Below are 23,197 nucleotides of genomic sequence, written 5' to 3'. Positions count from 1 at the left end.
ACATTCAATCGGAAATATTTTCTTAATGATAAAATGTCCTTGAGTGGCCTATTTATTGGGCACATTTTATATCTAGCCTGAATTGTGTAACTATAAAAAAAAACAAACAAACAGGCAGAATATGTTGGAATAAATTATTGTAGACTGCTGAAACTCTGTAGTTGATGAATCGGGACCGAGCAAGTATTAGAATACATTTATTAGGAGGAAAGTCACGAAACAAGTGTTACCTATAGGTATATACTTATCAATTATATTTTTACCAGGTCCATGCGTTTTAATGGCAGTAATTGATTCTTCACCAGGGAATGTCAGATTCACTGCTTTATAAATAAAACAATTGTTAAATACAGAACATATAGACAATACAATATCTTAACATTGACCTTATTGGAACGGTTTGTTTTTTTAAATAATCATTATAGGTGTCAGTGTTGTAATAACAAAGCTGTACCCTTGAATCACTTTGGACCTTCAGGATCATTGTATGATACGAGCTTGTTTGTTGGGGAGAACAGATACTGCTACCACAGATACCACTCCTCATTAAACTTTACCTAAATAAATACACCACAGCCAGCCTAAAAGTCAGGGCTGTGGTGTGTAACCGGCAAAACCCTATAAAGTTCCTTTTGCCATATCTTTTAAATGAATCCTTTAGTGTTATTCAATGCAAAAGATTTAGACCTCAACTTTGTAGATCTGTAATTTGACCAGAAATTCTGTAGACATCTTCAAAAGAGCCAAAGATAAGTATCCGTGAATTGTATTGTGTAAAATACTAAGGAAATGCTGCAACAGTCCATTATGCATCCTTTTTTTTTGCAAAGGTATTTGCATGCACTGAAACACAGATGCATTGGGTTGCCACCTTCCTGAACAGTAAAATGTATGAATGCAAAGATTTCTACAGATAAAGGGGTTTCATATTATTTTAAGGAAAGCTGCAGATTTTGAAATATTAAAAATTACTTTTGAAATTCAAACATGATATACCTTGTACAAGGTTTTTGGTGATTGAGTTTGCATATACTTAATAATGCAAAACCAGAAATTACAATAACATTGTTTTTATAATCTGCCTTTCCATGGTATTATTGAGAAATATGTTACTGCTACTTTACAATTTTCTTACCTTGGCCATAGACAGTAGGCATGCTTGGAAATACTTTAGTCTGCTTGTCAACTTATTTTATAGTAGGAAGGCAATTTTTAATCTGTAAAAGTAAACATTATTCTTATAACCTCATCTGAACAAAACTGAGGTCTGAAAATAAAGGCAAAAATGTATTGTCTATAAAATTAGACCTTTAAATCCTTCTCAGATAGGTGGTGCATCTGTTGTAAAATTCTCAGGTGTCCTATGTTTGTCTTGATAGAAGAAAAAAATGCATTACTAAAATGTAAACTTGTCATTGTTAAACTTGTAATAATTTTTATTGTTTCTTTTTCAGTCGTAGGTCTAGACAGTATACAATGAATCATGGAAATGTAAATCCTGCCCCCGATAAAGTATCTTTTAACCGGTCTGGGTCACAAGACTCATTAGATGAACTGTCCCTGGATGACTATTGGACTGAAGTGGAAAACATCAAAAAGAGCACTGATAATAGTCAAGAGAAACAAGATGTTGTTGTGAAGGAGCCTGCAGGTAAGATATGATCTCCGATTCACCGATAACCCTTGAAATCCCCCAAATTTTCTAAGACAGTAATGGGGGACATCTATCTGTATCTATACAAATTAATAGAAAGTATCTTATATTTTTAGATTTTTTTTATCATAAAAAATGAGCACTGATATGATACATTGGGCCTGATTTATCTAAGTGTTCTAACCTTTTCAAAATAGTAGCAAATAGAAATTTATTCCAAGTTTTCTGGAATTGTTTTCCTGATCACCCAGGTTTACCCCAAATAGTCTTATCTTCTCTAGTCTTGAAGAGCTTTAATAAATTAGGCACATTGTGTTATGGGTGCCCTTACCTCCCTCTTTTAAATGTGGGGCTTGATAAAAAGCTTGTTTATTAGCTAAATATAGACTACAGCTTCCATCTGCCTCCTGTATGTTCAATTGACAAGATTGGACCTTTTCCTGAGATCTTCAGAAAACTGAATATTTCAAAGCCTGCTAGAATATGTTCTTCTACATTGCTGGAGCTCATTGTTATGGGATTTGGTAACCTTAGCTTTCTCTGGTTTCCGGTAGAAAACCAAGTGATACTTGCCTTTTTTCCCAAATTCTGGCTGCTCCTTGTTTTTACCAGTGATATGGTAACAACAAAGGCCAGCTAGAAGTTGGCAAATAAGGCAAGTATTCTTCAATTTAACTTTTGTTGTCTACATAATACACACTAAAATAGGATCCACATATGTACTTAAAACCTATTTTTACTAAGAATATCAGATATGCCCTTGCAAGTTCGAGGTTTCAAAATATACTGAATTTTAGTTCAATATGATTACTTGAATGAATAAACACATTTGGGTGTGCACATTGGTGGTCCCAGGCAAGGGTCTGACTTCTCCGGATTAGTAGATTTCTTTACCTTGAAGAACAAATATGCTGTCTGAATTTTGTTTTGATTTGTGTGGAATTTAATGTGGGGACAGCCCCTTTCTGATGTAAGCACCTATTCTGAATTGTGTAGCACTGTTTGGGGCTTTAGACGTTTTTGAATTTTTTTATTATATAGGCAGCTGCTGCCTCTGCTTGCTAATACCTCCGCACTCACTGATTTTAGTCCCTGGTCAAGTCTGAGCATTACCACCCCACCAACTAATATGTGATCACCTCTGGTGTGGGGACAGTGACCTGTAGAAGTCTACAGAGCAGGTGCAACCAGGACACTTCCTTTTAATTATTGAAGTCGATTTAATGCTGGATTGAAACTAACAGGTGAACTGCAACTGTCAGATCATCATCTCGTCAGCATATCCGTATGTTTTTATTTGTAGAAAGGGAAGGTGAGTTCTGTAGCTCTGGAGAAAGGAGCAAACAGGACACCTTTAAATGTAATGTACATTACCTGTGAAGTAGGGAGCATTTACACATGTGACAAAACACTGCAACCGATTGATAAAGAATAAAAAAGCCCAAAAAGTAGTTGGTAGAGTTATTTAAAACATCAAATATTGCTAAATTAGTGCAGGTTTCTTTTTCATTAACAACTGCAACACACATCTGCTTGCTATGCAACTGGAAGAAGCAACACTTCCAACAGTCTGTTCCATCAGTAAAAAAAACGGCTGCCTAACAATAACACAGCATTCATCACATTCTTGTGTTTTCCATTATTTAATATGGGGAAATCACAAAAACTGCTATGGTTTATTGTTTAAAACTAGCACTGTGGCAATGACTGGTAAAGATTTTCATGTGGTTCCCATTGCTTTATGTTACAAAAGAATAATATTGTAAAAGTTCTCTAGTTGGTGGGTATTTGCTTTAAACTAATTTGTAAAATGAAACCCCTTGGTGTTTTCATGTTGACATTGTGCTGTTTTTCAGAGGGAGAACTGGAAGAAGAATGGCTCAAGGAAGCTGGGCTATCCATTCTGTTTGGCGAGAATGCCGCTGATTCTCAAGAGAGCATGGTGTTACTATCCACTTTGACCAGGACTCAGTCTGCAGCTGTCCAAAAACGAATTGATCATTTCACACAGACGTTAAGAAAAAAAAACAAGCATCCTCAGATTCCTGATGTCAGGGATGTGTTCAAGCAGCCGGCAAGCTCAAAAGATAAAGTACGTACAAGTTGCTGTAGTTAAGTGCTTGTGGCTACATGGCTCTCTTGGCATGACTATACCTTTTGTGTACAAAGCTGTTTGTACTTTAGAGAGCTCTTTAATGTTTATTGTGAGCTTATGCCAAAAATTTGAATAAACATCAGCAGGTCACATAGTTTATTATACAGAAGGTAACAGAGCACACTGACCTTGTGAAGATCATTTCATTACTCTTTCAGTATGTACATTTTACCGACATGCATACTTTGAATGATATCACATAAAGCATTTTGGGGTACTTAAAGTATATATTAGCTCTACAAACAAAGCAAGTCTTTAGGTCTCACAAACTTGCTTCATATCCAGCAGATGGACGTGTTGACATGTTTTTGGGTCCATGCCCCCTTCATCTGATCTCCGGTGAAGTGGTAGCTTGGCCCAAAAAATGTATCAGCTTGTTAGAAATTAGACACACCACTTTCTGTCATATGTCCGTTCACTGGATAAGGAATGCAGTTTTGTGAGGTTTAAGGACTTGTGACATTTGTAAGCAGCATTTCTTTTTATTTATAAAGAGAGGGGTCAAATACCTATACAAAGACAAATGCACTCTCTTACCTTTTGTATTTTGATTGGTGATTAGCCCGATAGATAGTAGATTGTGCCTCGTCGTCTATGTTGACTTCAGTATTTGTGGATTGTACTCTTAACTCTATTTAGTTGCACTTTGTGTTATGAAATTATTTTCTTACTTTTAAACTGAAAATGTAAATTCTTTTTGTTGCTGATAATGTAGGTATCTGTTTTACTGCTGCCTGTAGCCTTGCTGGAGAGCTTTGCTCTGATTATTTGTCCTAATTTATCTCTCCAAAACTACCCTAGAAAAAAAACACATGACATACGAGTTTATAATATAATATGTATATTATAGGAGTATCCTAATTGAACAGGTTTCATTCCCTTCTTGAACCACTAACCATACAAAGAGACATTTTTCCTGTAAAACCAAAGCTTAAAATAAAAAAATATACTAATGTTCTAGAAATATATCCAGATTAAAAACCATCTGAGGTTCCACTTTAATTTGAAGTTTTAAGCGCTGCTTTATATATGACTAATGCAATGTAACTAAAATAAAGTCATCAATGCAAGCAGTTTGGGACTTGTTTCATCAATTTGAATACTGACTGTGTCTGTGTTGTAACTAATTGCAATTTAACAGATTACAGCTGTATTTATATAATGAGAGCAAAGATGGAATTAGTCAGTGGGAAAAACTTCCACTTTTCATTTTCTTTAGTCATCCTGAACCTTTTTTTTGAAGGACATCTTGAAATGTGAGTAAGAATAAACAAGATATTTTTTTATGTTAGAAAAGAGCATTATTAAAACACTCTGATATCCACTGCCATCATTGAATACATCCATGTCAATGCCCTACTAAAATGTCATTGTTAAAAAAAAACCAAAAAAAAAAACCTGTCATTTCTAAAATAATGATTTGTCCATTTCATTATAGCATTCCCAATAAAAGTGTATGTTCATATAAATCATTTACATTTTAAAATTATAGCCATTGTTTAGTAGCATGTTTTTCCAAAGATCCTGTGCACAGCAGCATTATAAATGTAAATTCAGATCACTACACATTTAAGAAGCTTTGCATGATGGGGACTCATGCACAAAAAGCATGATTGGGGACTCTCAACTGCTGTATAAAACTTTAAGGACAGGCTGCTAAAAGTGAAAACTACACAATATGTTGAACACAATATGTTTTAGATATAAACAACTAAACGTGAATGCAAATTTCTTGTAAATGTGGAGGTTGGTTTAACCTTTTTTCCAGAGAACATGACTCCCAATAGGAGGCTCAGAGGATTGGGGGGGGGGGGGGGGGTGTAAGGTCAAAGCTCAAATGTTAAAGGACATTTTAGATTTGCATATAACTTTACTTACCTACATTCTTACATCTACTGATCATTTTAATCTGCAGTGTTGATTGAAAGAAACTCCTGAATATATATTTTGCATCAATATTATGTCTTAGAATTGCCTGTGTTTGTGTCATGTTTACTTCAAACCACTTTTACAGTAAGTTTGTATTTTTTGTCATTTATGTTTCTTTATGTAGTATGCATGTATTTTGGTTTTACTTTACCACAGTGCTAATATATGTTCCTAAATGTATACATTTTCATTACTTTGTATTACTGTATGACTGATGCTATTTTATACACATTTTAGGATGATAGTTTAAATTCGTTTCAGCCTGCCAAAACAAGTGAAGGATCACAAAAAGAACCCGAGGAGAAATCAGAAGGTATGGTATTATCGCTTTGTATTTTCCAGTCTCTCACAGTTTGCAAATTTCCAATTCATCCCAAAACACCCTAAAAAAAACGTCTGCTCATTGCCCATATTGGTTTATTTATCCTTTTGGTATTTGTCTATTGAAAAAAAAGAAAGGTGGAGAAACTGTTTAGAATGCTTGTAAGTTTCTGATGCTCTAGAAAGAATACAATTGAGAGAACTTGGGTTATATGTATAAAATTCATTTCAAACTATTTTTTTATGATATATCTCTTATCATCTAGGTAGTATACCATCTCAAGATAGCAATGGAAAAGCAAGCCTAGCTGAAGATGTCTCTCTCCCGGAGACTGATATCAATCTGGAGATTTCCTTTTCTGAGCAGGCCTCTAATGATAAAGAGTTTCCTATAGTCAGAAATGAGAGGGAAGATGACTCTTTGTTACCAGTGAGTTGCCCTTTATATTGTCAAAATGCCTAAATGTTTTCTAAAATACTATGGTGCTGCAAACTCTTTCTCTAGAATAATGTTTCATACAGTGTTTTCCTATACATTATTGTGGATCCCCAACAAGCGTACATGCAACCACATTTTAAAGCAGGTTCTTCCATGCAGCTTTTGGGATTTGTACTTGACTGTTAGCTGCTGTTTATAAATGTCTAGGCTATTAGTACACATTTGTGTAGTATTATTTTTGTTTGTGTTTTTGTTGTGTTTTTTTTAGTAGCAATATTGTAATGGTAGACTACTCCTAGGTGATTTTAATTATATAACTATATATATCAGGGATGTGTAATATGTTGGCGCTATATAAATCCTGTTTATGGTAATAATAATATACACTGTGACAATTTTTTTTTGATCTAGCAGCCCTTATTAATTGGGGGTAATACTAATATACTAAACAGTGTTAATTTTATCCATTATTGGTATGGCTGTTGCCAAGTAATGTCTATTCTAATTGTCTGTATTTGGGCTTTTTGGTTAATTGTCAGCATCCTATTTTTTTTCTAGAACTATAGACTTCCTCAAGACAAAACTGGAATCACAAAGATTGGTGACTTAGCCCCACAGGATATGAAAACCGTGACTACTATAGCTCTCATTGAGCTGACTGCACTGTATGATGTCCTGAATACAGAACTTAAACTTCAACGAGCTGCCAAACTAAAAGTCAAAGGTTAGTGCTCTAAAAAAATCATCTAATCTAGCTTATTAGTAATTATGGCGTACACAAACTTTAATGACATATGCAGTAACAGTATTGGACACTTGACACAAAGATGTCTGTATAACAATCTAGTCGTGGGGATGACAGTGTTGACATAAATGTTCATCTTTTAGTCAAGTGACCCACTCTAAATTCTTTATTTTTAATAATGCATTAAAAAAAGTTTTTTAATACAGTGAAATTGGTGTTTCTCTTCTATGTATATTTTATGTTGGTAGATGTTGTTATGGCGTATGTATATCCATGCTTGTAAACCTGAATTCTAACTTTTCATGGTTTGCATTCTGCAGAGACTGGAGTTTTCCGGGTACCTCTATCTGTTTTGTTGGAACATGATCAGAAGAAAGTGCCAGGCACAAAGGTTCCACTCATCCTTCAAAGTGTAGGTGATGTTTTTGCCTTTTTTAGACGAAATCTACTGGTACTGACTACACCTCTATAATGCAAACAAATTCCTGTACTAAAATAAGGACCTCATTAAAAAAAACGTTTTAGAATAACACCACCTAAAGCAAAAGAACAATATCCAGTGTGGGTTGTATTAAATACTAATTCATTATTTGAGAGGTGGCTGTATACCTTCACTGGTCTTTACAGATCACTACTACCGGGAAATGTTTCCATACACTGACATAACCATAACAGTGTCATGATTTTGATATTTTTTTTCTAAAATCGCTAGCTACTGTACTCTTCTTCTTATTATAATTTTTTCTATGTTACTGACTCACAACATTTAACGCTATGTTCTGCATGGCTGGTCAGCCTAAAGCCAATCAACTTGATTGACTGTATTGGTAGAGCCTAATTTTCCTACAATAAAAATTGGTGTTTTGCTTACTTTTAGCTGATTGGTTTTATAGAGAAGAGTGGATTGGACACAGAAGGTGTTCTCAGAATACCTGGAGCTTCTTCAAGGGTTAAGGTAAATATAGGTTACTCCATATTATTCTACATTTTCCCTGAGAAACTCATGCCTTGCAGGGCATTTTGCTGGGGGAAGATTTCTTCTCCAGGAATTTTTGTAAGATAAACACTCATGAGCAGAAAAAAAAATGCTACTTTATTCCACATCCTCTCCATTTTAGAGTTGCCATCCATGGTCTAACACTTTACCTAATCACTCTCATTCACACTTGCACTTACCTTGAATTGCCCCATCACCCAACCCAGCAACTCACCACATAAGCAGCATGTGACATCACCAGGACACCACTTACATCCTTTTGGGAAGAGCCACAACTGGTGCTCAGTGTTCCACCCCTTAGATGCCCAGCATTGGTAAGCTCCTTGGTATTTGTAAGGCTAAGTCTTTTAATTCTGGGGCACAGTGCTTGGTGGTTAACAATAGAAGTGAAACTTTTCCCCACTGCTTTAGCCATTACCATTGAAGTATTTACTGCTGCACGATGACAGTCAGGAAACAGCTCAGCCCTGAAAACTACATTGGACAATCCCTCAGTCTGATAGCAACATGTACAGGGCTGAGGTGTCACAATAACATTCTTTCTGCATTTAAAAATTGATCAAGATGCAGAGTAGTAGTAGATCAATGACCTTCCATTCACCAATCTCCTCTGCAGCATGAAAACCTGCAAGTGCTCCTTACATACCTCCTATGTTACACCCCCATAGTCCTCTGTAGCCTATACTGCCTGCTGAAAAGTTTCTTTAAGTTTTTTTTTTGTAATATCCCCAACTTTGCCTGTTTTAGAATAGTTACTCTTTCACTAGAATCCCTGTACCTGAAGAGCTAAGTATAAGGAAAGCATGTTTATAAATTAAGTTTAGAGGTATCTGATAAAAAGAAGAGTCTCTATGCCTATTTTTTAAATGAAATCAGGAATGAGCCCAATTTAGATGTACTACATTGCTCTCTGTACATTATAGTGCTTTAAAACAGTATGCAGTATTAGTATGCATAGATTGAAGATGCCTGTGGATTTACTGTGTGACCACAACATCCTGGAAGCAACTCGCTTTATCTACGTCACTGCATCACACCTTACTCCGACAATTTTATAAAAAAAGGAGGTTTGATACAATTTTTTTTTAAAAATGCTCTTTTTTTAGAATTTAGCTAGATATGGTCGTAGATCAGGATCATTTAAACCTCTGGTTTCCTAGAGTAAATGGAGACTTTTTTTTATTATACATTGTTTATTGAGTGCAAGGGTGAAATTGGTTACCACAACTTCCTAAATTTGCACAGTGCTCATTTGTCAAACATGTTAGTCATCAAACTCCTCTGCTGGGGCACAGTTGGCAGCATGCTATCTTGCAAAAAATGTCTCTGTAATCATAAATGCCATCTTAAAATATATTTATCATAAGATTTGTATTCTTTCTGCTGAACTGTTTATCTATTGTTGGTAGCTGTCTGATAAATGCCTGTGGTGTACTGAGCAAGTGCCACTTGTTTTGTATGTGCTTTTAGTACACATAATTAGTGCTTTGGCATTTGCTCTATTTCTGATCAACCTTTTCATTGTATTACAGGCTCTGTGCCAGGAACTTGAAGCCAAGTTTTATGAGGGAACATTCAACTGGGATACAGTGAAACAACACGATGCTGCCAGCCTTCTGAAGTTTTTCATTCGCGAGCTCCCTCTGCCATTACTCACTGTGGAATACATGAAAGCTTTTCATTCTGTGCAGTGTGAGATAATGTTTAATTAAATCTTCTGTTTTAATATGCTGCATGATAGCCCTACAGGAGAGCATTTTATTTTACCCTGATGATGCAGTTGTCGCTGTAGTATGAAATTGATTTTGTACAAAGTGAAAAAAGCAACAAAGGGGCATTTATGGTAAGAATAATGAAGCTATTGACAGCTGGGCCTCTGGACCCTTCCATTATATCCTCTCTTTCCCAGTATGTAATTGTGTCACTTAGAATGGCAGGTCACATGACTCATTTTCCAAAGCTAAGCATTTCTCTAGTAAATATATAACTGTATTATGCACAATAAGCTTTTGTTCTGTGTTTTCTGAATAGTTTTAATGGACGAGCAATGCACACTCAGGCTTATTTTCTGTAGATATAAATTGCAAGGGTAACCTCTATCTTCCTTCCTGTAAGCCTGTAGGCCACAGTTCTTTTTTTCCTTGTAGTATAATGGATACCCTGTGTGTCCTCAATAGATTGAACCATAGGTCAGCTTTGTGTAAGACATGGCATTTTTACATGGTCCCTCACTGATCTGATGTCAGTATGGGGCGGTTATACCTTGCATGGACTAAGATTAAGCACGCACTTGCAATAATTATTGTTGGAGACGAACGACCGATCGTCCGATAATCGTTAACAAAAAAAGTGCACAAAGACGTCAACGAATGAGGATTACCGCTGGAAACGAATGACTGTCCCCGTGGATCTAATAGAGCGACGATTGTTCACTATCTATTGTATGTACGGTCATTCAGTGATCCTGGATGGTTCTGGAGTACACTTTCTCCTTTTCATGTCACTTCCTGCATCGTTCAAACGTTCGTATCTAGCGTGGTTGGTGGATTATAGTTGAACGATCGTATTGTTGCAACATGTACAGAATTGAGCACAATACGATCGATACAAAATAATCGTGCATTATCGTTAGTCGTTCGTTTTCTAACAATAATTATTGCAAGTGTGTACCTAGCTTTACTGTGCGAAAAATGCTATTCAGATATTAGAAGGGCTGAGTCCAGCCATATTTGTTTTTAGGTAGTGGGAAAATTTATCCTTTCCTCCTGCCCTTGTTATGAAATGTAAGAGGTGGATCGAATTGTTAATCTTTAAAGAATGGCTTTTGTCTAAAGAAAGTTAAGGAAAATGTTCCCAATATGCTAAAAAGCTGAGAATAGATCTAAGCCTTTCCCCCTTTATCCAAAACAGAAAAAGAAATGGGACACATTGGGCCTGATTTCTTAAAGCTCTCCAAGACTGGAGAAAGTAGACTGACATGGGAGAACCTGGGTGATCCAGCAAACATTAAATTATTTTTTTTAAATCATTTGTTATTAACTGGAAAATGTTTTCAATTTTGGACCATATTTATTCCCGGTTTGCTGGATCACCCATGATGTAGAGTATGCAAAGGCATTTTTTCGTAGTAAGAAAAGGTTACAGTAAGTACTTGTGCTTAGATGGACACAGAAGGCAAAAATAGCCTGCTAATAGGTCCAACCCCTTCCTGCTCTAATCCAAAAAAAATAAAAAGATTTTAAGGAACCAGGCTTGAGTTTTCTTTGCACCAATTTTGTTGTCAGAATTCACAGCAAATTCATATTGAATGTAGTTTACAGACAGGTGTTTTGTCTTGTGTACTTTTCTTCATGCTTCTTGGATCTGGATTTATGTTTGGCCCTGTTTTACTTCCAGACCTCCCAACAAAAAAGCATAGACTCCAAGCTTTGAATCTACTGGTCATTTTGCTGCCTGACATACATCGTGACACCCTGAAGGTCTGTTTTTTATTAACATTTTATTTATTATACATTCCTTCACATAGTACTGTGTGTGTGTTGTTTTTGTAAATGTTAAACATTTAATTTGTTAGAAAATTCCTTTTTTTTTAGCAGCGTTGGTTGGATTGTTAACAATAGATTCATTCTCCAAAACTGTGTAACTAAAGCACATGGATAAACTTGATCCTGTTGTGCCAGACATAAATTGCCTTTTGTGTCCTGTTTTAGGCTTTGCTTGAATTCCTTCAGAGGGTCGTGGATCACAAAGAGCAGAACAAAATGACTCTGAAGAACGTTGCCATGATCATGGCTCCCAATCTCTTCACTGACCATACCTCCTTAATAAAAGGTGTAGATCAAAGTGCTGTGACCAGTGCAGCCAAAACAGCTTCCATCATGCTTTTCATGATCAAATACCAGAAACTTCTCTGGACGGTAAGTGTATAGTCCGAAAGATTGCTGAATTTATTTCTTCCTCCATACAAATTTTAATATGACAAAATGCTAAATGGACAGTAATTTTTAACTTTTGTCATGAAACACCAAGTATTAAAGGGAACTTGTCTCCTGCTTAATACTGTGTGACAAGATCCACAAACTGGTGAATGTTACACTCCAGGTTCAAAAGTATTAATATAAAGACATTCTTCAATAGTCACAAAGGATATCAATCCATTTTTGTGTGCACCAAATTTCTTTGCAAACACAGCCATTACCTTGTAAATATACCATTGACATCATCAGTGTCCTGCACATAGCCTCTGCAGATAGCAGAGCTGTTGGATGGACTTAACAGCGTAAATTACTACAGGTAGAAAACTAAAGAGGGGTGGATACAAGAACAGTCACCTAGAACAGCAATCACTGGTCTTTATTACAGAGAGGACCAACACAAAGGAAAGGTTTCATGCTTTGTGTTTTCAAGCCACCAAGATTCAAGTAAAAGTTCACATGCCTCTTGTATTTAGGCAATATTTGCTTCTGTCAAAGTTCTGCTTTAAAGGTTATTAGTCAGCACAATGTAGTGAATGTATGATCTAGTCAACTGATCAGTTTGTTTGCCTACAATTTATACTCTTGCTTTCAGATGTGACAGCTTTCCATATTCAACAGTTGCATTACCTTGCTTCCAAATGACATCAGCACTGAACAGGTGCACAATCTCATATTCCAGCACAAGCTTGACCTTAGCTTGGCTCTTATTCATACCCCCACCCCCCTCCAGAGTACAGTAAAGAGTGACAGTCTAATACAAACACTAAATAATGATCCGCACAGGAAAAAAGAAATAATAGATTATTAAAGCAGAACCATAGTTCTACAATAAATATACATTCAGACAGGATTTTTATTGCTGAAGGGACATCCAATGCCCTCTTCAACCAAACATATTTACCTGCTTTTTTCGCTGTTCGGAATTGCTGGGACTGAATGCGTGCGGGATATATGTCATCCTGGCCCGGCCAATCAAAGATCAGGAAATGGTAATAGGACCAGGTGAGGATGGCAGCATCTAAAAAAGAGAGAGGACAAGTAAATGAATAAAAAATTGCAATCAGACAGGTATTTTATCGTTGAAGGGACATTTCCTGTATCATGTAAAGAGTAAAATACTTCTTTAACCAAAATGTTTCTTTGCCTAAAACATTCTGCACAACTACAAAGAAACATTTTGGGCAAAGAAGTATTTTACTCTTTACGTTCTAGTTTTGGTCTAATCACCATTTTCTGTTTTTCATATATGTTTGTATGTAGGTGATGTGTGATCAGACATAAGTGTAAGGAGAACCAGTTTAAGGTTTAGTGAAAAAACAACAGGCCCACACAGCTACCTTAAAAAACTAAACTTTACCAGTAAAACAACTGCGACCAGGCAGGTTCCTTTTTGCAGAAGGTACAAGCGACATCCTTTCTGCAATAAAATACCTTCCTGATCTCAATTTTTTTAATCACATTTACTTGTCCTCTCTCGGATGCTAGCTTGAGTGGTCAGCCGCTCCTATTGACTTGAATGGATAAACATTCTAACTGCAGTGAGCTGCATTTGAACACAGATGTGTTGCATTAAAGAACTGTAGATGGCCTATAATCCCTTTTAACTCAGTGAACTGGGCTACAACCACATTCAGGTGTGTGCAAAGCATTTGGCAAATGTCGCAGTTGACTCTAAAAACCACTAACTTACATTGTTTAGGACCACATGTCTGTTGGTGTATTCATCTAGTTTAATGGAGGTTGCAGACACTAAATACAAATGATGTTGATGTAGAGAGGAAATAGTGATAAGCCTCCAATAATAGCAGGCTCAGTTTTCTGTTGTCACATTCATATAATGAGACATAATTGATCATAGTTTATATCCCGATCAATCCAGCAATGTCATTGGTAATTATAAAATGTTCTGTTGAATACAAAAAACTCTTCTGGACTGTATAGTTTTTGGATGTGTCTTTGCTTACCATGACAAACACTGTGTTACTTTGTAACGGAATAAATACTACGTGATTATTTTTCTTATACAGATTCCAAAGTTCCTGGTTGCACAAGTAAGGCAACAAAATGTTATAAACCAAAAGAAAAATGTCAAAGAAAAAGCTGTAAAGAAACTTTTAAAAAAGATGGCAAATCAAGACCGGGAGAAGTCTGAAAAGGCAGAAAAAAGCCTTGCCTTTGTAAGTATGCTATCAATAAAATATAATCTCATATGTAAATTGTGCTGGAATGTTATGCTGTATTTAAATTATTATTCACCTGTTTTACCCAATAAATCCTAATTCACTTAGAGAAAATAGAATGGATAGAATAGAAAAACTGTTCTCCACTAAAGCGATGAACAGCTGCAGAGGTAGGTAACAGGGATTTTCAGTAGGTAGTAACAAACAGGCAGGCGTGCAGGAGTTAATTCATGCCAGGATTGCCGGGTTTCAATCAGGCAGGTAAGAACAGTTATTGCAGGAGGAACATTGCCTGTCCCATTCCCCAATACCCACCTGCCTGAATCGCCTTTGGTAAACGTGAGACTGTTTTTTAACTTTAATCAGACGGCATTTCTTCCTAAGCTTCCTTCATTGTCCCTTGTTGGTAAATGACTCCCTGCTGCCTTCTACGCTTTTCCGTGACACAAATGACACAATACTCCTTATTTCTAACAGCAAGAACTCTTTCCTGTACTACTGTCACATTCCTTTAACCTGATACAGCAAGGTAATAGTCTTTTGTTTGGTCATTGTTGTAACTATATACTTATTTAAAATTTAGTTGGGTTTGGTATACTCGCAGCTTTCCTTCAATTATTGCAGATTCAAATGCTAAAGAGTAAAATATCAATGTATGAACCAGCCATGCATATTTAGGTAGATATTTTCAAAGTATTCCACCTGCCTAATACATGCTCTGGGTTTTATCAGTCTTTCTTTGAAAGGAAACTTATATTGTTGAAATGATGGAGAAAAAAAATAAATGTGTTACAGCTGCAGATAGACAGGCAGTTCAGTTGCATAGTGTATGTGATAAGTGCCCTCTAGTGGAATGTTCCTATATAACGCTTTATGGAAAACAAAGGCTTTTTTTTTTTTACTTATTTGTAGCCCTCTTTTGGGGTTATGAAGAATGGTAAACTTGTAACAAAGGAAACCAGGGCCCTCACTATATGTAAGAGTGGGTCTGCCAACAATTTTTTTTCGCAATATCCTTTCTGGGAAGGGTCCTCTCCTCCTCCTGTGTCACTGTCTCTTTTGACATTTCCAACCCCTATTTGAAGTACAGCGCTGTGTAATATGTTGGTATTATATAAATACTGTTTGTTATTAATATTATTATTAATAATAATAAAAATAATAATATTAATAATGTCTCCACCCAGGATAGGGCATATGAGAGGAGATTCCCCTAGTAAAAAAATAACCTTGTAATCCAAAGTGATTGGGACAAAGGAACTACTGCACCCAGTATAAAACAGCCATTTACATAACATTTATACACTTAGCAACAGCAGTAACAAGAACGTTATACAGTATAATATTGATAATATAATATGTGCTCTGTCCATTTTCCCTTCTTAAAGTAATGGAAACTTCCTGCTTTAAATGAAGCTTTTATTAACACAGTGCGAGAACAATCAAATATCATTCTGAAAATGACATTGTGCATGAGTTTATAACAGAAAAAAAAATAGCTTATTTAAAAACCAACTGCCCAGGATGGAGGGGTTAACCTTAAAATTTCACCAATAAAAAAAGTACATTTAATGAAACGTAAAATAGCCAACCATTTGTTCGGGCACCTCTTTACATAAAATAACACCATTTTTTGTTTTTTCTCAAAAGTCCAGAAATAACTAGACTATCAAAATATCTGGTATTGTTGTCTTGAGTCTTAGCCAAAAAGAAGATATATGTTGGTTTCCATTAGATACAGGCAAAAGTGAGTTGGTCATAAGTTTGATTTATGTTTCGGTCGGTCAAGAAATCACATCTATGAAACGATGGAGAATAATACAATATGTGGAAGAAAGTCACTTGTTGGCAGGAGACAAAAAAAGCCCTATATAAAATATATATTTTGATTATGGCAGAGCTGTAAACAGATGTATAGCTGAGATACCTCCAGAGATGACTTGGGCAATTGCAGAGGCCCCGGATGTGGTGTCATCTGACATTCCTGATAGATAGATCAATGGTGATAGGGAGACCTTCTGATGGGCACTCATTAGCTTTGGGAGTATTTTCTCATCAAATTGTCAGCCAATCTACTCTGCCACTTATTCCTACTAGGTTATTAATTTTCAACTTCAACCAAGCCTCTAACAACAAGGGGCTACAGATTTTTGGCCACTATTTACATGTATAGGGGAATAATAAACGAGGTTTCAGAAAAGAATTGAAGAATGCAATGAATTATATTGTTTAAAACATCAATTTGTATTTTCTAAAGTATTATAAACAAATAGTAAAACCATACAAATATGTACATAGTTACAATACAATGTTTAGTATTTTGACCCATTCAAATATACATTGTGATACATCACCCCTTTAGCCATATCTCATGTGGGAAAATGTTTCACTAGAGGGGAAATGTTTTCTATTCAACGCGTTTCACAGAACTTAGACTGCTGCATCAGGAATGGATTGTATTATATACATTGTAGGGTTCAACGATTTCTTGCACCCAAAAATCTTTAGGTTGTAACTTTACACCAGCCAACATACCAAGGGCATGGAATGATTGACTCATTCAGAAATGGGAGGCCTTGGACTAAACCACAAATAGCTGGATAAGATTAGATAAAGAAATGGTGGCTGAAACAGATGGCAAACAATGCTCAATAAGAGCTGACCAGCATAACAGCACTTCAGCAAATATTGGAGGATAATACCTCCATATTACTTGGCCTCCTACATGTAATTAATTGCTGGATGGCACTAACTTTGTTTAGACTGTTAGGATTACCTTCTGTTTTTAAAATGTTATAAATGTATTCTATATGTATGAATGATTTACGTATCTGCTTGGTGAAAAGCACTGTACATGTTGCTTTGCTGAGTTTAGAACCACATCACTTTCTGAGTCTCTGGTAGGATTTTCTTTGGGCTTTCATTCATAGGCTTGCATATTTTCTTTTGTAGTTTTGAGGGGGGTCCTGCTTTGTATATTGCATTTTAATGTAAAGCAGGGTTCCAGACAAATAAAAAAAGAAGACAGGGAAGCCACCGTATTTGCATTCTGTACTGACATGACCCCATCTGACGCCAGCTGCCTACCAGTGCCACCCTCCGTTTGGATGTGACAGGCAGGTGTAAAGCTTCTTTATTCCCACGGTTTACTGCTGGAGCATAAAAGGGTATAGCTGGGACATCCACTGGCATTTAGACATAGGACTAGATTGTCTTGTGAAATGTCTGGATCCAACCTCACATACACTAAACGGATAAAAGGTATAGTCAGCACGTGAAACTGATCACCTGGAAAGGATAGGCTATAAAACTGCTAACAAAAATGTTTTTATATTTTATAGAAAATAGGAAAAGTGATCAATGAAAATACCAAAGTATTTCTTTTATTTTATTAGAATGATAAACCTCAGGGATTCATACGGGTACAAGCACCTCAGTTTTCCAAAGTTTCTATGGCGGTACAACTAACAGAAGACTTGAAAGCAGGTGACATTCTGGCACGCTTTCTTAATCAAGAAAGGTATATAATTCGTTTTACAAAATATTTTAATTTATGGATTAGACATATCTTACTTATACTGTTTGTTTTATTGAGCAATTTTATTCTCCTTATTTGGTTGTTTTTACATGTGCATAGATAAGTAGCTAGCTTAGGGTGTTTGATATTTCTTGAAAAATGAGAATACTCCCTTTGTTTAGTAGGTAACATATACAATTAACTCCCTCTCGCCGCCCTCAGGCTCGAGAGGGAGTTAATTTTAGGATCTTAGGACAGTGGTCTGCATATACAGTTTGGAACTACATCCACTTGCTGGTGATATCTGATATTGCAGAAAGACCACATGAATAATTGGTTTTACATATAATCCAATGTTTTATAATGGAGCTTCAGATTTTTAAGTAAATACCACTTTAAAAGTGGTTCCAAATGGTATCTATAATAAATCAGTTGTATGTTATATCTGAAGCACAGCTCAGAGGTAAGTGCTCTGACCTTTGCAGTGCTGGGTCCCATGTTCGAATCTCGGCCAGGACAGTATCTGCATGGAGTTTGCAGGTTCTCCCCAAATTTTACCCTAGACTGTATTAAAGACATATGACTGAGGTAGGGACATTAGATTGTGAGCCCATTTGAGGGACAGCTAGTGACATGACTATGGACATTTGTACAGCGCTTCATAATATGATGGTGCTATATAAATACTGTATAATAAAAAATAGCTAAATCCAGAGGTGCACTGCCATGAAAAAAGACATTACCTCATATGGTTGAGAGCATGGGACAGAACCCCAGTCTCTGCACCTCACTACTGAAGTCACCCGTTGTGTTGTTGTTAGCAGAATGGGAAGACTGAGCACAAGAGAATTTTTTTTACTAAGACATCCAGGGAGCTCTGTAGCTATTGATAATTGGGTTCATATAAAGCTTACTGGGCTTGTAGTGCCCAGTAAGATGTATTAATGGTTATAATAACTAACATTAAGTAAATTTAAAAAAATGGTCCTATTCTTTCAGCAGTGGTCCATCAACAAAACTGAAAAGAGAAGATGTTAGTTTATATGAAATTGGAGGAAATATTGGTAAGTTCTACTATGATTTTGTCTTTTGTTTTTCTTTTTTACTTGTATTATATTTATTAAAGTATTTACCAAATAACTTAGGATGGAAAAGATAAAGACATAAGGTTACATGGGGACAGTCGATATCCTGTGTAAGCTATAATTTTAAAGACTAGAAGCCTGAACACTACAGTATGACTTCCCATCTTCCTGGCAGCCAAACAAGGCAGTGGGGCAGGAGAGGCGAGTATGTGCTGCTGGGAAGACGAAGAATATAGTAAGCCATTGCTTTCCTCTCATTATGGGAACAAAATATCTTCTAATAAATAGCCTATTCCATTCCAGGAATACAAATTGTAATAAGCTATTGAATTGATCTATAAAAAAAAAAAATGGGTTAACAAGAAAGTCAGGTCGAAGTATACCCAGCAGGGAATCCAGTGGTCCTTTTACGATATTTCTAATACACATGTAACTGTAACTGGGTGTTTTTTTTAGCATTTTATCCTAGTAGCAAATATACCAAATTTGGGAAAGGAAATTAGAACTTTATTGTTCATAGTCCTTTGTAAAATGTTTATCACCTAGACTGACAAGTCATAGTACAAATTAAAGATAAGCCATTAGACTTTCCTGTCTATCAGCTGGAGGGCTTCTCCCTATCAGCTCCAAACACCACTTGCAGCAACCTTTTCCTCAGGTCTGAGTTCCTTCTCCCAGTCCACCTTCCTGTGTCCCCAGGCAGACAGACTTTCTGACCCTCCAAACTGAGCTCTCTTGCTCACACACAGTCCGCCTAGCTGTGTCTCTCTAGGCCAGGCTGAGCCTCCACAGACCCTGTCTGTGTCTCGCTATCTAATTACCTCGCAGGTGGTAAATATATCTCCCCTCCACCTCCAATCCTACATTGGTTTGAATATTTTTATGCACCCTTGTTTTAACAGATTTTTGTGTTTTGTGTTTTTTTTTTTATTTAAAGTATATTTAATTTATTAAATATTAGACTTATTTCTTTGAGTTATGCCTAAGAATTATAGGCCTACCATGTAAAATGACATTTTCATGAAAGACAATGTACCATTTTTATACACATAAATCCGGACAGAAATGAACCGCCCAGGAGGTTAAGCTTTGTTCTTCCCATTCTTCTGAAAAGTGATTGTTTTTGTTTTGTTTTAGGTGATACATACTTTACTGTTTAAAAGGTCTGTTACCTAGTAATGCATTTTGACATGTTTTCTTTGTTACCTTAGGGGAACGGTGTCTGGAAGACACAACATATATGAAAGATTTGTCTCAACTCAACCCTCGTGCTGAATGGGTTATAAAACCGAAGCCCAAAGAATGACCCGAACAGAAGGAGAAAGCACCTTAAGCTTCTAAATGGCTTGAGAACATGACTCATCAATGTGGATAATGGCCATTTTGTAATAAATGGCCTAACAGAACATCCATATTTATTTAAAAGACTTTTATGTTAATGGGCGTAAATGGCAGACTCAAATTCCACTGCCATAAATGACCTAGTCCCTTTATTATTATTGACCTTGGAAACTGGTCTGTGAAGACTACATGGTATTTATGTGTTCTGCAACATTTAAAATTTGTATTTAGAAGTATGCATTAAAAAGTATCTATAAATACTTAAACCAGTCCTTATAAAATATTAACTAAACCTTCCTTTCCCTGGAATATTAGGTGTCATAGAGTGCTAAAACATACTGTGTGTTTTTGCCTAATGGTTCTGCAGTTGCAAAAAGCCCCCATAACGGATTCATTTTGTATACAAATATTGATTTTCATCTTGGGTAGCTCTTGAAAAGTGAAAAAGGTTCCATATAAAATGAACAGTAGATGCAAAGATGTAGGCAGCTAAGCTTGTATGCAAATCTTAACTTATCCTCTTAAAGTTGAGCTATGCCCTACCCTTTTCTGCTGCTTAAATGTCCCTATTTCTCAGTGAGACTTTCCCTCTTATTAAAAGACATAAGAGGTGCAAGGTTATAGATCAAAAGGCAATGTTTAAAGAAAATAAAATTTGTATATAAATTGTGCTTATCATTGATTTTTTTTGTGTTATGGAGTGTTTTCCTGTAATGCCAAGGTAAATCTGAGGTTATGTTCTCCAGGCTTGTAGGAGTTTTACTTTAAAGTGACTCAAAAGCTCAAAGTTAGCTCAAAACTATATCTGCTAAAAGATTAGGCAATACACTCACCTTTCTGTCTTCCTGCTTTCTGGCCACTTCAAGTCTGCAACCAGTCAAATGGTTCATATTTTGTGGGGGCAATGGTTTCTCACACCTATTCATATGTCTTATAGTGAGATATAAATCCGCAGCAGGAACCTCTGCAGGTGGCTGGGGAACAGTAATTCTACACATGAGAAGTGTGAAATCAGCAGTCAGAAGACATGGGCTGCCAGAATGCTAAGTATATAAACTTGTAGCCAGTATTGTTTTGACTACAAGTGGTTCCTTGCTAACAGGGTCACTATAAACACAGCCCCATTCTACCCACACCGCCCCCTTCTACCCACACCGCAATGCAGATACCCTATCCACCTTTAGGACACTTTTTATTCCACAATAATGCTGCATGAAAAGTATTATTTTGTAAGGACAGGTACACTAATATAATCCTTTAATTACTGTATTCCCAGTAGCCATTTTCAAGCATCACTGAATCTATTGATCATGCAAGAGACAGCCAGTGGGCAATGTTTAAATTACTTTTTATAGATGTACAGCACTAATATACTTTAGTTTTTTTATGTTGGAATGTAAAAATAAATGGGCTTTTTTTTTCTGGCATACTGTTAATATAATTGCACCTCAAGGCAAAAAAAATGAAGGAATCGTTGTAGATTTTTTTTAAAGTGCATATTTTTTGTGTTATGTATATAAATATATATATATTTGAAAGTTATTGATTTGTTATATTTGTCAGGATCCATTGCTGTACAAAATAAATAAGACAAAAGTTGTATCCCGCTTAAACTGTTTTTTTTTATTGAATTATTATTGAAAAGTCAGATGACCTGTTTATTAACAATGGCATATTGTGTGTATACATATGTCTAGGTATATGTGAAAAGCAATTCAGGCTACTTTGTACCTGCATCATGCTTTTATAATGCAAGATGGGCATTGACAGCTGATCCAGTGTTCCCAACTAGGGCTTTTCCGGAGGTTACTAGGGGTTCTGTAATCTGTGCCTCTCACTTAAGTTAAACTTGCATAAATTTTTTTTTTGGCTATCCATAAGGGCGGCATTCATCCCACTGATACGTCTCAAAAGGATATCTAGGAAAGTTCTGATTATATGGCTGTATACAAGTATGCCTAGCCTGGATTTACATAGATACATGGAAGGGTAGAAGCAGACAGGCTTTTAGCGAGCAAATAATTATTATTGAAGTATTTTAAAAATGGTCCTGGCTCTAACAGAGACGGACTATTCTAAACACAAATGAACATATACCAACAATAAAACATTTATTAGTGTGAATTGATTTCTTAGTACAAAACTAGTGGAGAGCAGCAGGATGTTTGCAGCACAGCCCTATGACCACCACATACAACCACCAATGCACGTGTAAAGTGATCCCCAATCACCACCATATCAAACAACAACCCCGGATAACCAATGAACTATATGCCAAAATATTGAAAGAGAGGACAGAGAGATAAATGCCTCAATATAATACACCTGGCAACCCGATACAGATCGATTGATGAAATATACACGGACATAACACAGCTTGGAAATTATTGTTTGAACACTATTCATTCTATGCAGCACTATCTCTCACAATTACACTTAAAATTGGGCCTTCTCACACAATACAGCCAGACCCTGTGATAAATATGTGAACTTTAGGGATGCATTAAACCCACCATCCCTCACCAATTCTGTATAACCATACTGTAAATATATGTTTTGACCTCCTTGATCCCCTGAGGAAGCCAAATAGGGCGAAACGCATTGGGTACTGTGAGATACTTTTGAACATATGTCCAATAGTTTTGTACTAAGAAATCAATTCACACTAATAGGTGTTTTATTGTTGTTATATGTTCATTTAACTGTGTTTTAAATAGTCAGTCTCTGTTAGTCAAGATCAATTTTAAAATACTTCTTTGCTGACCAGGTCCTCTGAACATCCTATTGCAAAATTTAAATGATTTAGGGTAAGGAGCCTAATACAATATTAGGGTGGGAATGGTTTGGTAAAGCATCG

The 23,197-nt window shown here is 36.1% G+C and overlaps 1 protein-coding gene across 3 annotated transcripts in view; it reads left to right on the top strand.

Moving 5' to 3' along the window:
- Nucleotides 1–21,942, top strand: part of ARHGAP18 (Rho GTPase activating protein 18) — a 57,875-nt gene extending 35,933 nt beyond the window's left edge. For 2 of the 3 annotated variants that reach the window (XM_072408887.1, XM_072408885.1), the window contains exons 2-15: nucleotides 1,455–1,651; nucleotides 3,511–3,746; nucleotides 5,976–6,051; nucleotides 6,326–6,489; nucleotides 7,057–7,222; nucleotides 7,564–7,655; nucleotides 8,121–8,198; nucleotides 9,773–9,932; nucleotides 11,637–11,719; nucleotides 11,951–12,157; nucleotides 14,245–14,394; nucleotides 17,793–17,917; nucleotides 18,914–18,978; nucleotides 20,211–21,942. In XM_072408887.1, coding sequence (XP_072264988.1) covers nucleotides 1,455–1,651; nucleotides 3,511–3,746; nucleotides 5,976–6,051; nucleotides 6,326–6,489; nucleotides 7,057–7,222; nucleotides 7,564–7,655; nucleotides 8,121–8,198; nucleotides 9,773–9,932; nucleotides 11,637–11,719; nucleotides 11,951–12,157; nucleotides 14,245–14,394; nucleotides 17,793–17,917; nucleotides 18,914–18,978; nucleotides 20,211–20,305 — 1,894 coding nt within the window. In that variant the 3' untranslated portion in view covers nucleotides 20,306–21,942. The remainder of the gene's footprint in view (nucleotides 1–1,454; nucleotides 1,652–3,510; nucleotides 3,747–5,975; nucleotides 6,052–6,325; nucleotides 6,490–7,056; nucleotides 7,223–7,563; nucleotides 7,656–8,120; nucleotides 8,199–9,772; nucleotides 9,933–11,636; nucleotides 11,720–11,950; nucleotides 12,158–14,244; nucleotides 14,395–17,792; nucleotides 17,918–18,913; nucleotides 18,979–20,210) is intronic. The other variant, XM_072408886.1, reaches the window with a different exon arrangement.
- Nucleotides 21,943–23,197: the final 1,255 nt, after the last annotated feature.

Source organism: Pyxicephalus adspersus, chromosome 4 (genome assembly GCF_032062135.1).
Source record: "Pyxicephalus adspersus chromosome 4, UCB_Pads_2.0, whole genome shotgun sequence".
NCBI classification, from domain to species: domain Eukaryota; kingdom Metazoa; phylum Chordata; class Amphibia; order Anura; family Pyxicephalidae; genus Pyxicephalus; species Pyxicephalus adspersus.
This window is presented reverse-complemented; position numbering and strand designations above follow the sequence as displayed.